The following is a 16,662-nucleotide window of genomic DNA, read 5'->3' on the forward strand; positions in this document are numbered from 1 at the left end:
TGTCAAGATGTAGCGTGGAAAGGAAATCGTCGAAAAATTAATAAAGAGATAACTTAAAAGTAGATTAGCTGTAGGACTTCATGAGAAACAAGTCTAAACACGATGGCAGAAAGAAATAATGTGAGGGACCTCGACAACACAACAAGGACAGAATTACAAAAAAGTCCAGTCGACGACCCTTTTCAAACTTCGAATACTTCATGGGTCATGATCTGCAGCTACGACTAGATGTCGGCCTATGCAAAGCATGCGATTCTAAGCAGATCCGCAAGCCTCAGAAATAATTTATCCCCTGCATTAGTTCCCCCACAAAGCTCTGCCCAGGTATACTTTATCAAGTGTCAGTGGATAGTTTTGAGAAAGTCAGGTTTAACATCAGTACAGCAGTGTGCCATTGTCAGGACTTAATTAGAAGGCTTGTTGGAGGTCAGTATTGCTTTAGTGGAGTTGTGAGAATGGCTCAATTCACATGTTGATATCAAAGCGTGTCTAGTCAAATCATCCACACACTGTTGCAAAACTCACATCCTTCTCCTGGATGGTACATTCCTTGCAGTAGTATGCATCTGAGACACCTGGTCCTCCGCAGATCACACAACGTCCCTGGTATGAGCCGTAGTTACATTCATCGCAGATTCGCACCAGTGTGCATGGACGCACGTACGAGTCACAGATCACACATTTACCATCACCTGCAGCAGAATTGGAGAACAAAAGCAAGTGAACATAAAACAGAAAGCACAGGAAAAACAGTGAAAGAGCTATTTTGTAGGAAAACTAGGTCAATGACTGAGGGTGCATAAAGGAAAATCCGAGGGGAAAAATAGAAACAGATAGTTCAGCAATGAGGTGGAGCAAGAAGACTTGGAAGTGGCACATAGAAAACCAAGATGTATTGCAACGGGGTGGCGGGTTACTACATCAGAGCATTCATATATGGTGTATCAAAAGCAGAGAGGAACAAACCAGCAACCATATGTAGGGCTCTCAAGAAGATATATTATGCAGTTTCAAGGCTAAAAGGAAAGTAAACGGTAGCATAAGAATACATGAGTTTTGTCATCTCCCAAGATGTTCTCCAACCACGACGGGATTAAACTAACCCCCAAAAGTACTTCTCTCAAACTTCATTCCTGGGTAAGGGTTCACACAACTTGGACCAGGCCCCATCAGCAGTTTTAGAAGGGTGGCCAACAGGATGCCGTACAACTAGAGGCTAGATTAATTTCCTCTCAACAGGTCAAGGAAGGTCCAAAGCAAAGTATGAAAGGGTGCCCATTTTTAAAAAAAAGGACCAAAGGTGCAGAGTACTTCCCTAGTCTAAAAAGTTCCAGGTTTTTACCCAGGACAGTGTTCAGCGGGCATTGGTTCAAGCATGTAGTCATCACTGATACTCCCCAGGATGCTGCTGGGCAAGGATATGGATGTGGCTCTCAGCTATGGAGCACCTTAAGCGCCAACAAACCACTCTTTACTCTCTTCGGACAGCTCAGCAGAGTAGCTTCCTGGCACACTCCTAGGCAAAGGTCGCAGGTTGAAGTTCAATTGAGTACAGTACCAAGCTTGCTGCGAAAGATCTGCAGCATTCGGATCCCCCGCCACCAGTATTTTCCATCAAACTGGCGTTGGGTAAGGGGGTTATGGTGGGAGAGGGGATGTAAGGTGGTAATTGGCCTAGCTCATTGTTCAGATTCAGGCCTTAATATTAGTCTTCCTTCCCAAATGGTCTAGTTTATAGGGCACTGCAGTCTGGCAGGCATACAAAACATTTATCAGAAATGAGAACATGGGTCCTAGAGGTGGAACCTACCTTGCTTAGCTTTAGTTTAGTAAGTCCGTTTTTGTTCTATTTGGTGGCAAGGTCACAGGTTTGTGTTGAGGTGTAGCGCACACCTCATATGTTTAGTAGAGAGAAGGGGGGTAAACCTGGATACCTTGCATCTGTTTGTTTCAAGAAATTGTTTTTCCACAAAGTTGTCTCACATTTGTGCTCAGTTGCAAGAGGGTTTGTTTATTTGATCTAGTTAGATTGAAAACACCCCTTCTAGATACAGTGGGGGCTCGTGTCCATGTGGACAGCCGACACGTGTTTCGACCCGTAGGTCCTTTTCAAGGCTGATAAATGTTCAAAATCACACAGTGACATTTTAGGTGACATGGTACGCATCAAGTGTGGCAAGGTGCATGGTGTTGGGTGGAAAGAAGTGTAGATAGGTCACATAAATCATAGGTTTACACATATTTGAGTTTAGTTCAATCATTATGGATGTGACGGAGAGAAAAGGAGAAAAGAGGGAGAGAGGGAAGAAGGCAAGGTCAGCATGAATTCTAGATGAGGTTCAGGATTATGATTGGGTGGATTGAATGTCCTCTTACCTATGTGATGCGGTTCGGCGCCCCCATCGGGTCCTGGTTTTATTGTGCGAGTTCCTGTGATTACAGTTGGCTATTGTTGGGCCCTGTAGTGATGAGAATATGAGTCTTAGGTACTGCTTGTTTGGATGGCAGGTTTTACTGCTGCCAATGTATATTGGTGTGCTCATGCAGTACCGTGGCCTGGTGGTGGTGGCAGAGTGCCGGGCGAATTAGTAGAGTGCTGCCTTATTATGGTGGCTGGTCCTGATATGTGATCACTGTGATGTGTGCAGGTGCCTACTCTTGCAGGCCATATGGCTGAGTTATTGGACTAGTTGGTGGTCGAATACAAGTGTAGTTCGTTCTCTAGCCAGAGCGCGCTCTGCGTGTTTATCAGTGAGTGGTTTATATTCAGAGAGAGCTCCTATGTGTTGAAAACGTTAGTAAACTGTTACATTAAGGGTTCAGGTGCCCGTGTGGTAATCCGTTCATTGGTGGCGATTTGGAGTTCTGGCTGGGGATTCCCAGTCGCGATCAGTGATTGTCATGTGTTAAATACACCGCGTTGTGGGTCCAACTAGGTTGGTGCGCAGCGGTAAGTAATGTGTGTGAAAACGCGGGGTGAAGGAACTAGCACTCTTAGTGATGCGCGTGGTCCTATGATTCTAGTCTGTGATTGATGAACCCCGTTAAGAGTCCAACTGAGTGTTGTTGCGTGGCGAAAATGAACATATGAAGAGTGGGTGGTCTATGGAGCTATCATGCGTTGTGATCCGCATGGTCCTATGGTCCTGGGAGGAGGTAGCGCTTCCTTGTAGTAGCCTGTTCCTACGCGTAATGGCATCCCGCTATCTGTCGCTTGTTGCTCGTTAGAGTGATTTTATCAGTGTAATGCCGGAGGTGCGCATGCGTGTCAGGAGACTAGCGAGTCATTCCTCTACTGCACATGCGCACTGGTGGTTGCCGTTTGGGGAACTCCAATGAGTGGCGCATGAGCACGTCGGTGCTGATCATGCGCTGGTGGGAGTTGTGGTCTGGTGAGATCCAGCAAGAAGGCTCATGTATGGTGGGAAGGGGCGGAGGCACGGAAACAGCTCTTTTGAACACCTGTGAGGAACTGCTCACATCTCGATGGCAACTTCCAGCTGTTCATTCCACTTGATCTCTCCTCTGCATTTGATACCATCATCCACTCCATCCTCATAAAACAACTCCACGATACCCTAGGTATCGTGGAGCGGGCAGTGGACTGGCTGATCTCCTTCCTTAGTGACCGTCCGTCCTAGGTTATTCTAGGCCTTCTCCCCCACCTCTATCACCACCCGCTGCGTCCCTCAGGGCTCCAACCTTTCTCTCTAGCTCTTTAACAACTACCTTGCTCCGCTTGCACACCTCATTTCCACCTTCTCCCCAAACTTCCAGTGTTATGCAGATGCCACACAACTCTTCTTCAAACTTCTCTAATCCTCGTCTTACTTCCTCCATCATTCCAGGCTGTCTATCTGCCATCCAGTCCTGGTGCACTGCCAATGATATCTACCCCAGCAAGACGGAGATCCTTCCTATTGGGACTTCTGCTCCCTCTGTCCATGTTCTATGGGCTCTTCCCCCTTCCCATTCCCCTTCATCTGAAGCCAGACACCCTGGGAGTCATCTTTGACTTCTCCCTTTCCTTCATCCCTCACATTGAGGACCTTGCAAAGAAGTCCCACTTTCAACTCCAGCTCCTCAAAGGAATTCTTCCTTTCCTCACTTTCCCCAAGAAGCTCAATGTCTCTAGAGCTCCGGTTCCCTCTGGGCTAGACTACTGCAATAGCCTTTTCCTTAATCTACCATCTTCTCTACGAACCCGCCAGCAGAATATGGCGATGAGACTTATCATTGGCCTCAAGCCCAGGGACCTCATCTCTCCAGCCCTAAAAACTCTCCACTGGTTACCAGTTGCTGCAAGGATCAAATTGAAATCCCTCTGCATCATCCACAAGGCTGTCTAGGGCTGGGGACCACGCCATCTACAACTTGCACTCACTAAATCCATCCAGATCTTTATGTTCCTCCGGCAACAAGTTGTGTGTTAAGCGCTCCGCTAAACAGTGAGCTGTGGTCGATCTATAGGAGGGAGCATGCTGAGGAGAGAGAACAGCCTCCCCCTTTGTATTGAGCCAGATCTCCTCAAATTCCTGAAGCTCCTCAAGACTTTCCTTTTCACACCCTTTCCTTCCTCCCTCCCTCCCTCTGCTAAATCCCACAATTGCTGAGATTGGTCACCGGGGCCCTTATGTGTCCTCCAGGGTCCTGGCCTCCACACCCAATCGCCTACAGCCTCCACCCTTCCCAGCACTTTGCGTTGGGACCCACTGGTTTATGTCACCACAAGCCTGCACTTACTTATTGACGGCTGACCACTCCACCTAGGCACTTGCAGCTGCTCACTCCCTAGCGTTTCCCCGACAAACCTAGCACTTACTCCCCAACTCCCTCATCCCTCGCTGCACTTGCACATTTTGAATGCTCACAAGGCCTACTAGGTCTGCCTCTATCTTTCATTGTTATATTTGTTTTTCGTTCCCTCCCTGTTGCCGTGTCAGCGCTTTGAAACACAATTTACTACATAGAAGCACCTTACAAAATGCTAAATAAACAAACATGTGTGGCAAGGTTGTTCTAGTATGCTGGAGCTCTCAAAGAAACTAGGACTGTGTTGTGATTGGTGATGGTATATTCTTCCGGAATTCAAGATGTATATCAGTCAAGATGTATATCAGTTCACTAATGTGAACCACCTGGATGGACGACAACAGTTTATTAGTAGCCAGATGGAACCACATTCTGCACATTAGTCCAAGGCATAGGGAGCTCCTAAACCAGAAAGAAGTCCACCTTTTCAAAACTTACAGCCATTCACATGCCATTCATTCCCCGCTCTACCTTGAATATCTGAGTTTTCTGCACTCTATGAACAGGGTATTTGGGTTTACGATACAACCCGAGGGCACAGGCGCCATGCAATGTCCACTTCCTACTACAGGTGGAGAATACTCGCTTTCATATTAATAGGTTTTTAAGACTAGACGAGCTTTGGATTTCCAGACATCACAAGTCAACTTCTTCACAGAAGAATCTGGTTTCTTGAAAAACACAGGCTACACAAAGGACTGTCATTCCTACAAAGGGCAGTATGATTATCCCCAGTAAGGCACATCAGGTCTTATACTTGGGGTACAAATCTGAGAAACGCTTCACATCTGGAGTGGTATGTGCTCTTCTTGGGGTTGCAGCTATAAACCACCATTCCGATTGTATTCCTGTTTAATGGCATTTATCTACTATGAAAATATTAGCTCCACTGCAAATGGAACGGGTACTACTTTCTTCTTTCAGAGTTGCGGGAACAGCCATCCATAGGGTTGGTGAGAACTCAAAAGGGCCAAGGTCTTTAACTTGCACATGACAAGACCTCAATTATGGGGCAGAATCATTTCCCTTTGGGAAATATAGCACACACTATGGTAGAGCTTCCAGATGTCAGACTAGAGTCGAATTAGATTTTTTTTTAGTGCTCACCTTCAGGAAGAATGCCGGTTCTATCAGACCCACAGGGTCTTGGACATTGTTATGGACTTGGAGGACTGGCAGCTTCTGTGGTGCGAGAAGTCCTTTTAGCCTCGCTCACCTGCTTATCTTGCATGTTTTGAGGGCAAGGCTCAGTCTTTATGGCTGACCGTGAGGGGAGAGATGCTCACATTTATTTTTCTCCCATGGCTGTATATTGTAACACAAGGCACCTTCAATGGAGCAGCAAAGTGACAAGGCTCCATTTTCTTTTTATCTTGTAAAGTTATGTTACTTCTGCAATGTGCACAATACATGTAGATGGCAGTTAACCGTGCTGTACACTCACCCGCCTGTCTCAGTGCACTACTGTGCACCATTCTTTTTAGCGCCAGAATGCCATTTGCAATAACACATTCAAAGAAAGCAACACCTCCTGGTACATATTTGGCCTTTGTACCATGGTGCCTTTTGGGCAACTTCCTGCCCTTTGAGGCAAGAACATTCCAAATAAGGCCATAAATGTTTGCAGTGACCAGCCCTGGGACTCCAAACAGTACTGCGTATGCCTGGAAGTAAGGTTTGATTGTGTGATCCCAATCCGCATTCCAGTCAGAGCAGATCTGCTGCTGGGCAAACTTTGGCCAGCTAACTGTCCATGATTGAACTGCCTCTGGCCCTCTGCCTGTTTGAAAGGTGCAGATCCTTCCCATTGGTGCGTTAGGACAGTTTTTCTGAAGTCCAATCAAGGGCTTAGTAAAACCATTCAACCAAGGCAGTACAAGACTCCATTCTCAGTATACGGCTGTACCACCTGAGTTCATGGTAGCATAGACAGAGCAGCCAGGCTTATAAGGAGGGAGAGAGGGCTGTAGAATCAGTACTAATGAAATTGTAATACAACTGGTCCAACACAAACACTATGTATTGTAAAAAATAAAATGGTTTATTTAAATACAAATTAGGCCCAGAGAAATCTTGGGGGAAATAAGTACCATCACATTATATATAAGCACAATTATACAAACACAACACTATGCTTGAAGGTACAGAGACCAAAGCATAAACCTTATTTGAAACACTTGTAGTTCTAGGGAATTCAAACCTTTTCATACACATTCAGTATAGGTCACACCTATTCTTGGGGAGTAAAAACCAATGATTACATTCAGTAATTCATGGGTAGTAGACCCTACCAGGTGTACCATGACGCTTAGCAACAAATCACATAATCAGTCAACTGGACAGTATACGTGTTGTGAATAGTGGAACACTTAATTCTAGGTACAGTAAAAACCTATAACTACTTTTGTGATAATACAGGTATACTAGAGTGAAACCTAAGGATGTAATATTCAATTACAGGTGCTTTTGAGATCAGTGAAACACAGATCGAGATAAGCAGTAACTCTTGTAACTTATTTTTGGAAGGCATACAGCAACTCAAGGTACGTAAAATGCATATACTTTTTCAAGGAGCCATCAGCAACTTGGGGCAGGTATAAACATATGGCTCTCTGTGTCCGTTTAAAACAGCACAGGGAAAGCAAAACCAAGTGTTTATAAATGACTCAAGGTTATTCTATGTAGGTAAAACCTAATGCAGACGTATTCTAGACCGGCTAACAGCAAGTGAGGGGAAGCAAGACCCAGTTGGGGAACACTCATACAATTATCCTAACAGGAATAATAAAGTGAAACCAACAGCATTCCTTTAGGGAAGAGGCACAACCAAATCACAGGCGAGTAATCTACTGTTACAGCCACTTTCTGTTAGGATGGCAAAACGGTTTCCAAGGAAAGAAAGGTTAAATACTTTTGAGAATAGCACAACACATTCAAGGCAAGTAATAACTTTTGTAACTGTTCACTCTCAGAGTTACAGTTACCAACCAACTCTTTTACAAGTAAGTATCTTTTAATTACATACTCCCTTTTCTGGGCAAAAGGCCCAATCCCTTAAAAGTCTTTCCCTTATACTTGGAGAATGAGTGTTCGCAGTGGCAGAAGAGAGATCACTAGGGTCTAGTGTCCAACAGACAGTGCCAGGGTAGGTTCTTAAGTAGCAAAGGTCAGAGTTCCTCAGGAGGACTGTTCAAACAACTGAGTATTTTAGAGTTAGTCGAGGGTCATGGGGCTTCTCAGAAGACACCCTAGGGGGATTCCAGCAGTGGGACTGGGTGAACTGGGCGAGAGGCCTCCCAATCACAGAAAACCCCCACAACTGCATAGGAATCGCAAGAGACTTAAGTTAAGTACATGCACAAGCCAACACAGTACCTCAGCATTGAAGATTTTGCAGCAGGAAGACTTCAGGATCTGTAGCCAAAAACCTGGTCGGTGGATTCCTGGTCATGGTGACTGAAAAATAGGACCTGGGAAGGGACTTGCCTGGAGCCTGCTCCGTTGATCCCTGCTGCAAGGTTTTCCTCGTGGCTGGATGCGGTTCTGTGGATTTGGCGCCTTTTTCCAGGAGCACAGAAGACAGAATATCGCTGGTCGTAAATGTCGTTGTTACAAAGGTCCAGCACTCTGGTGAGTGGACTTTTCAGACTTGACTTGATTTGTGCCTCTGGAAATACACTGGGATGCCCACGAAGTTTCTGCGAGATTTGGAATTCGGAAGACTGTGCCCCACTCAATGGCTTGAGGTGCCAGGGTATTGGGGTGTTGAAGCCCTGCAAAGTCGGAGCACGGCGTGGGATGGTTCAAAATGCAGGTTTTCCTGAGTCTAGCAGGTCTCACCAGGCTCTGTGTCGGACAGTCGTTTTTGGAGTCCCCAGGTCGATTGGAAGGAAGGGCTACAGCAGGTTCTCGGGTTGCGGGCAATCTTCTGCCGCTTTTCCTTCATCGTCCTCTTCGGTTTTGGTTCGAGTGGTCTACTCTATTTTGTCATTTATACAGCACACATAACCCAAAGGCATCTAGGTGCTTTAGCTTAAGAGATTGGTTACATTAGGAACTTGTTGCATGAAGTTACAGTCATATCAAGTACAGCACAGTGGTGGCAGATTACAGGTAACATTATCTTACATTGTTTACAGAACTTCTAACCCCATAATTTGTTGCGTGTCATTTGCAACATGGTGCAGCAGGTGAGTAAGTTACGGCATACAGAGTATAAAGACAGTAATTAAGAAGTGTTATGCTATCTGCCTGTGAGAACTTGAAGCATAAGTTAGTTCCAGACTTGGGTGAAAAGCCAGATTTTAAAGGCCTTTGCGGAATGACCTCAATGGTAGGGGCATGGAGTTCCATAATTTGGCAGCAAATACTGGGAAGATAGCACCGCCAGCTTTGCAGTCTAAATCTGGGTGTAGCGACTAGGCTGGCATAGGTGGATCAGGTAGGTCTATTGGACTGGGTTTTGGAAAGTTGATTGATTAGGTATGCTGGAGCGCTGTTGTGGAGGCATTTCTGGGTCAGTGAAAGGATTTTGAATTTAATCCGATCTCTTACAGGGAGCCAGTGGAAGTTACGTCTTGTTGACAAGATGTGTTCATGTTTGGGTAGGTCAAGTGCTACTCTGATCGCACTGTTTTGCACAACTTGTAATTTACTGATGTTTAGAGCATTGGAGCCTGCAAAAAAGGGAGTTACAATAGTGGATCCTGGATAGGAGGAGTGCTCTTGCCAACGTGATGCAGTTGTCAGAAGATAAGAAGGGTCTGCTGGCTCCGATTAGTTTGGATGTTTAGGCTGCAGAGGAGCTGCATCTATGATGTTGCCATCAATGTTGAAAGATTTGTAGAATTGGGGTAGTTTGTTTAATTTGGGTTGGCTACCAATGAGCAATACAGTTTTCTCATCGTTGAGACATAACTCGTTTTGTGCCATCCATGCTTGGATGGTGAGGCAAATGTTGTTTAGTATGTTAAGAGTCAGTGTCAGATGACCCCATGATAGGTAGGAGTGTTTGGGTGTCGTCCGCATAATTTGTATACGTGACACCTAGTTTGTCTAGACTATAGAAAAGAGGCTTGGTAAACACATTGTATAATGAAGGCCAAACACATGAGCCTTGCTGTTTCCGTTCCGTGGCCCGGGCAGAAGCCTGACTGTCTAAGGCCTAAGGGGGTTATTAAATTCCAAGAATTTATGTATCGGTAAGTAGGCTACTCTGTCCAGTATTTTCAGGAGAAATGGAACAGTGGCGATAGGACGGTAATTAGTAGGGAGGTTGGGGTCCAGAGTCGGTTTTTTTAAAGGAGTGGGAGTACCCAAGCTTCTTTTCAATTGTCAAACACTGCTGGAGGCAAATTAGTTATTGATCATAGTGGTAATGAATGGTGCTAGCTCATTGACACAGTCCTTAACCAAGGTAGCTGGACAGATGTCACCTTGATATCTTGGGGGCTTCAGTCCATTGATCATTTTGATGGTTTCCGTAATGGACATGGGAGTGAATTTGAATGTGTGTGCAACCTGCTGTGAAGTTGTAAGTGTCATAGGCGAGTTTGGCTTTCTTGGTTTCAATTTTGTTTTGAAGGGTGATTCTGTCAGCTAGGGCGGTTTGGACTTTAGAGCACCGCAGTTGATACTTGATGCAGTGATCAGGGGTTGGGGCAGGCGATTTCAACTCCCGAAATATGGCGAAGAGTTCCCTGGAGCTTGATTGGGCATTCTCAAGTTGTAGAATTTTCCTTTAGCTCTGGATGGTTGCTTCCTTGTATTCACTAGCTATGGCGTGTTTGTAGGTGTTTTTTTTCCAAATTGCACTCTGCTAATCTTTTTTCAGAGCGCAAGGTTTTGAGGTCTGCAGAGAACCAAGGATTAGCGTGTGCAAAAGGTTTTATTTTCCGGATGCTTAATGGAGCTACTTTGTTGATGGCTGCTAGGACAGTTAAGGACACCATGGAGGTGGGGATCAGAATTAATGAATGGAAGGCTGGTTATTGATAATAGGAGGGGCAGAATGTTATCTCGGTTGATGTTGAGCTGATTTCTTGATGGCGTTGTCGAGGTGAGTAGGCTGGGTTTGACCGGTTTGGTAATTATTGCAATGGAAAAATAGGATGACTTTGTGGTCAGACCATGGACATTGGGTATTTGCTAGTATATTTCACACGTAGTTGATATCGGCTAGCCAGTCCAGGGTTCATCCTTTGTGTGTTGGGAGGGAGAACGGTGAGTGAAGCATTGAGCTTCCATTGTGTTGGCGAGAAGGCATGGTTAGGCATCTGTAGTGTCATTCAGCCCTAGGTTAAAGTCACACATAATTACTATTTTAGATAGGGGGTTTGTGTTGGATGCTAGAAGGGAGGTACTATCGTCTTCGAATGAAAATAATGGGCCTGGAGGTCTGTAGACCATGTGGAGGGTGAAGGAGCAGGTGGCCGAGAGATTACGTCACCCGATGGGAATATGTGATTGCTGGATATTCTTAGATTGATAATATTTTTTGCGATGAGTGCAACTCCTCCCCCTAGAGGTGGTTCTGTCTTTCCTGTAAATGGTATAACCTTCCGGGATGGCCAGGGGGATGCAGAGTGCAACCAGTTTTTAGTGATTGCGAAGATGTCTAGGTCATTGGTCTTAATGAGGAATGCAATGTCCAAGGAGTGGGCAGTGAGGGATCTAGCATTGATCAGGGCTCCTTTCACGTGTGTTGTAGTGTCAATATGGTGGTCAGTGTCCTTTGTGTTGGTTTTCAAGAATTGCTATTTTTTGGGCTTTTCTTGGTGGAGTGAGGGTTGCTCTGAAAGCGTTTCAGGAGCCCCCAGGGCACAACTACATTTGAATGCGTGTTGGTGAACAGAGGAGGAGCGCGTCTGGTTTCCACAGGAAGACGATTGGTTTCTTTGGGCGGCGGATAAGGTAGGCGATAAACCATTTGAAAGAAGAGTGTGTACGGCAGGCTAGGCGTTTTTCTAGGATGGTAGTGCATGGGATGTTTGATCTACCATGCAAGATAGCAACAACATAGTCTGGACGGCATTCTGCGATTAAGCCTTTGTAGACACCAACTCAAATATGCTTGCTAAGAGGGATGCCGTCTGTGTTATGGTACTGATGACCAAAAAAAACAACAAAAAAATATATATAGGCGTACTTGCCAGCGACTGCAGTATTTTGGTGTTGTACATTCATCAGATCAACAGTGATTTTAGCTTCGTTATGCCTCAAAAGAAAGGACTTGAATGAATAGAGATAGGGATTTCACAGTAATCCGAATAACCCAAAGTCTTACACTTCATTATAATTGTTTTTTTATAACATGCTTAATACCAAAGAGGTTTCCAATTACGGACCCGGGATTCGAACCTGTGTTGCTCTGCGTCATCTTGCTTCCAAGACGAGCACGTTGCCACAGAGCTATACCTACCTGTGTGGTCCCAACACCCAACCAGACCCACCCGGACACAGCCTTCACTCGATCTTTGCTATTTACTAGGTGGATTGTGGTGCTGTGGAGGGCTTGTGTACACAAGTGGATGGGGTAGTTAAAAAAAGAATATACATTTATTAGAAAAACGAACCAGTCTTGGAAATTCAGCAGCTCTTTGCAGACGTTCAAGCAGGAAAAAGGAACGTTCCCAGGATTGCTTGAGGGACTCGGGGTAGATTGTGAGTCCAGCAGATATAAGAGAGAATGATAGCCAGACAGGCAAACATTCTAATGTGCGGCACACTTAATTTTCTACCCAGGGACAAACTATCAGAGTGAACAATGTAGACTTCCTTGCAAGAGGAATCACAGACTCCCAATATTCAGGAGGGTCGGAGACAGTGGGAAATGTTGCACTTGAAGGCATTTCAGCCGTTAGATGAGAAAGTAACCCATAAAGGCGAAAAGTTAATGAAAGAATATACTCAAATGAATACCCTCCCAATAGAAAAAAAAATGATCCTCTGAGAAGCTCACAAGTAAACTGAGGTGACAGAGAAGGACATTTAGTAAAACTTGCAAAAGGGGCCCAGCTGGAAGACAAGACTGCATGAAAAAAAAATAACCGGGGCAGATGGCAAGTCATAATGGTTGGATGAGGAGAAGATTATGATGGGGAGAACTTATATCTGCTCCTTTGCTCCTTATCCTTGGCATAGACAGCATAGCTCAATTGGCAGCCAAGGGCACCATATAGACAGTCTGGAAAGTGATGGCTTGGTTGGCGAGTATAGAGTAGAACAGCAAATATATGACTAGCTTAAGAAACCAAAAGGCAACATGTTGACAAAAGGCCATATCAGTGGCTTATTTCAGTTTATAGGTAAATGAGTCAGAAAAAGTGGGTTACCTGAATTTTTTAGTTCCATGAAAGACTTCCCATGCATAATGTTAGCTGATCAACAGACAAGGAGTTGGAGTTGGACATCCAATCGGAAAGGTAAAGATGGTGGAACTACAACAGGGAAGGCCCCGGCTCCCAATGGCCTTCTGGCAAAACTCAGCAACAAGTTAAGCCACAAAAAGAAATTATTTATTTAAACTCACACACTCCCCCACTCCTTCCCCCTCCCCCTCAGCATATGCTAAATATATTCTTGGATATTATTGGGCAGGGAGCCATGCAACCAAATTCATCATATTAGGGGTTTTCAATCTAGGTTACAATGACAAACTCGACCACAAAGCCAATGCCCTCTGCTTGGCACTCCAAGAAATGCACTTCACATAACTTGTCCACTCACCCACACATTCTAAGGGAAGAATACTAGATTGGAGCCTAACCCTAAACACCCAATTTACCATCACATCCATCTCAGAAATTAACTTGTCGGACCACCATTCAATCAGCTTCCTCATCGCGACCCAGTTAGGAATGAGTACTACCACCCCTCCCCTTGCTCCATCACCATAAGAAACACACACAATCTCACGGCCGACAGCCTCATCCTTGCAGATAATCTCAAATCCTACGCTCATGCAATCCCCAACCCTGACCTTATCACGTCCATCTATCAAAATTGCCTCAACACTACCAACGATGCAGTAGCCCCACTCAAAACCAAAACATTACGCCCTACCAAATGAACCAACTTTTGGTTCAACAAAGATTTAACGTTACTCCGGCGTAACAAAAGAGCACTGGAACACCTACACAAAGAGGCCCCACCCACCACCACAACTAATGCTTATACATCAGCCAAAACATTTTACAAAACTGGAGTTATTGCCCATAAAGCGAATTCCCTTAACACTTGCATTAACAACGCCACCTTGAATTCCAAAAAGCTATTGTTGATTCTCAGGGAACTAGAATCCCCCACCGCAGCCACCACTACCAATTCTAGCAAAGCATGGTGCACAACCATTCAAAATGCCCTAGCCTCCAAAATGCTCACCCTCCAAAATAAAATACATGCCATTTTATTTTAGCCCTAAGGCTGCTTGTAGGGCTTTGTTTTCCAACAGTTGGAGTTTTGATAAGTTGGAAAATGTAACAATAATCTAATTTGGATAGAATGAGGGCCCCGGCCAGTGTGAGACAGGTTTGAGGTGTCAGGAATTGGTGGATTAATGTGATCAGTTTAGCTGTGTAAGCCGTCGAGGAGAGGGTGCTGATGGGTTTAGTCCATGTGAGGTTGGAATCCAAGTAGACACCTAGGGTTTTGACTTGGCTGAGGACTAGAATGAGAGTGCCATTAATGGTGATGGAGGCGTGGTCTGGGTGCAGAGATTTTATTCTGGCCGGTGAGCCAATGATGATAATCTCAGTTGTGTCATCATTAAGGCATAGCCTATTGGTAGCCATCCAATTTTGGATGATAGAGTATACCTCGTTGATGTAAATTGAGTCATACTCATAGTTGCCTGTGATAGCAATCAGTATCCGAGTGTCATCTGCGAAATTCATGCATGCTGGGCTGCAAAAAAAAAAAAATAAAAAATAAAAAAAAAAGAGTTGTGTACGCATTGTAGAGAGTCGGTGACAGGCAGGAGCCCTAGGGGACCCGAGGGGAACAGTTATAGGGTCAGCGGCTTTGATGCGAATGGAGACTCTTGAGGTGCTTTCAGCTAGGAAGGATTTGATACAGAGGGTAGCATCAGTGGAGAAATTGAAGTTTGCTGATAGGGCTGTGCATAGTTTGTCGTGGTCCACCAAATCAAACGCGGCTGAAAGGTCGAGAAGGAAGCAAACGCGCAGGTTACCGGAGTCTCTTATTGCATCCATTTGGATTTTTAGATCTAAAAGAGCTAAAGAGCTGTCTCGGTACTATGATTAGGCCTGAAGCCGGATTGTCTAGCTCCTAGCAGTTTCCAGGTGGTTTTGGACTTGTGAATTGGCTATTTTAGCCACTATTTTTAGCAAGAAGGGCACTGTAGTTATGGGACGGTAGTTAGTCGGAATGGATGGGTCCCGCAGGGGTTTTTTGAGGAATAGGGGTAACCCAAGCTTCTTTATTGCTAGCGAGAACCAAATTGGTACTGAAGGAGGCACTGACCAAGTTGGGCGTTAGGTGCGCGCAACTTGACTAAATGCGCCAGGAAGCTATTGCCTTTGCAATTTGAGGGTTTAAGTGAGGATATGGTGTTCAAGACCTGGTCCTGGGAAACCAGGAAGCAGTTGAAAGGGGTATGGTATCTGGTTTGTTGGCATCACTGTAGGGCACAGCGGGAACTGAGCTTTTGCTAGCTAAGAGGTTCCTTTTGGCCTTTTGGTATCAAACTAATCTTGGCTGTGAAAACCTTGCGCTGGTAGCGCAGAGACAAACTACAAGCTATGAATGTATGGAATGGATTGCTAAAAGGTCTATAAGTATACATGAGTCGGCATAAGTTAGAAAAGGGCAACAAGAAAATATTGTTATGCAAATGATTACTAGCTCACAAAATGAACTAGCAGAGGTTTATTAAAATAACTCCATTTAACTGGCATTTGGTAAAAGCAAATTCAAGACCATCTGTCGACACCAGAACTACATCTCTGGTGGTGGTGGGGTGCACTTCAAGGGCTGAATACTGTGAAGGAAATGATGGAATCTAAAGGAGATTCGTCTAGTCGGCCATGTTCATATTTTCATACACTACTTCCATCTACTCTGCTATCATGGCAGCTGAAAAGTAGCAAGTCCTCTTTCACACATTGATAAATCGCCATTTTATTTCTGTTTTAACAATTCTCCTCCTAAAGCTCACCCTGTCCCCTCCCTCCAACCGAAACCCATCCACTTCTCACTGGAAACAAAACTATGCAGTTTGTGGTAGTGTACCTTACAAAAGGTTCAGCCAATAGGAAAGCTTTTTTCTTTGAGGCTTCCAAAATGGAGCGCTGACCCTTTACCGCAGTAGAATAATAAGAGAATATTGGTCCATTGTTTAACGACAGCACCGAGATCTAACATTGGAACTTTTGTGGGTGAAGCAGGAGTTGATAGGGGTGTTGCTCCTCTTTCTGTACTTTTATCCATATTTTCACAATTCTTCCGAAGGGCTGCCTTGACTGCTCGTGCCAGTCTAAGACTGGGTGTGTCGGGAACACTTTATTTCCTTGGTAGCAACCCTGCATCATGAACTGCATTGGTCACCAGCAGCTTCCCCATAGGTTACATATGCAGGATCATGCCCTTCTTCACTGCGGTCTGGTTACCTTACATCAGCCAGATTACGGACCAAGGCCAGTTACTGTTTCCTTAAAAGACTCCAGAGGGTGTACATTATTTTTTGTTATTGTTTTTGGTTTAATCAAATAAAACCTTTACAAAATCAGATTACATTTTGGTAAATTACATATATAAAATAAGAAGGAAATATAAAGATATGCTAATGGCTCATTGAATGAAATAAATACAGTAAAAACAATATAATTTAAA

General features: G+C 44.7%; 1 protein-coding gene and 1 long non-coding RNA gene across 3 annotated transcripts in view; one reads left to right on the forward strand and one right to left on the reverse strand.

The window, feature by feature from the left end:
• LOC138581438 (uncharacterized) overlaps window positions 1-16,662 on the forward strand; it is a 167,107-nt gene that overhangs the window by 95,537 nt on the left and 54,908 nt on the right. The gene's annotated exons all lie outside the window — the stretch shown is intronic.
• The window catches only part of PHF5A (PHD finger protein 5A), a 74,735-nt gene that overhangs the window by 36,430 nt on the left and 21,643 nt on the right, over window positions 1-16,662 (reverse strand). For both annotated transcript variants that reach the window (XM_069652758.1, XM_069652759.1), the window contains one exon: window positions 526-692. In XM_069652758.1, the coding sequence (XP_069508859.1) occupies window positions 526-692 (167 nt within the window). The remainder of the gene's footprint in view (window positions 1-525; window positions 693-16,662) is intronic.

The sequence above is a fragment of the Ambystoma mexicanum genome, chromosome 3p (assembly GCF_040938575.1).
Source record: "Ambystoma mexicanum isolate Mex_15411 chromosome 3p, UKY_AmexF1_1, whole genome shotgun sequence".
Lineage (NCBI taxonomy): Eukaryota > Metazoa > Chordata > Amphibia > Caudata > Ambystomatidae > Ambystoma > Ambystoma mexicanum.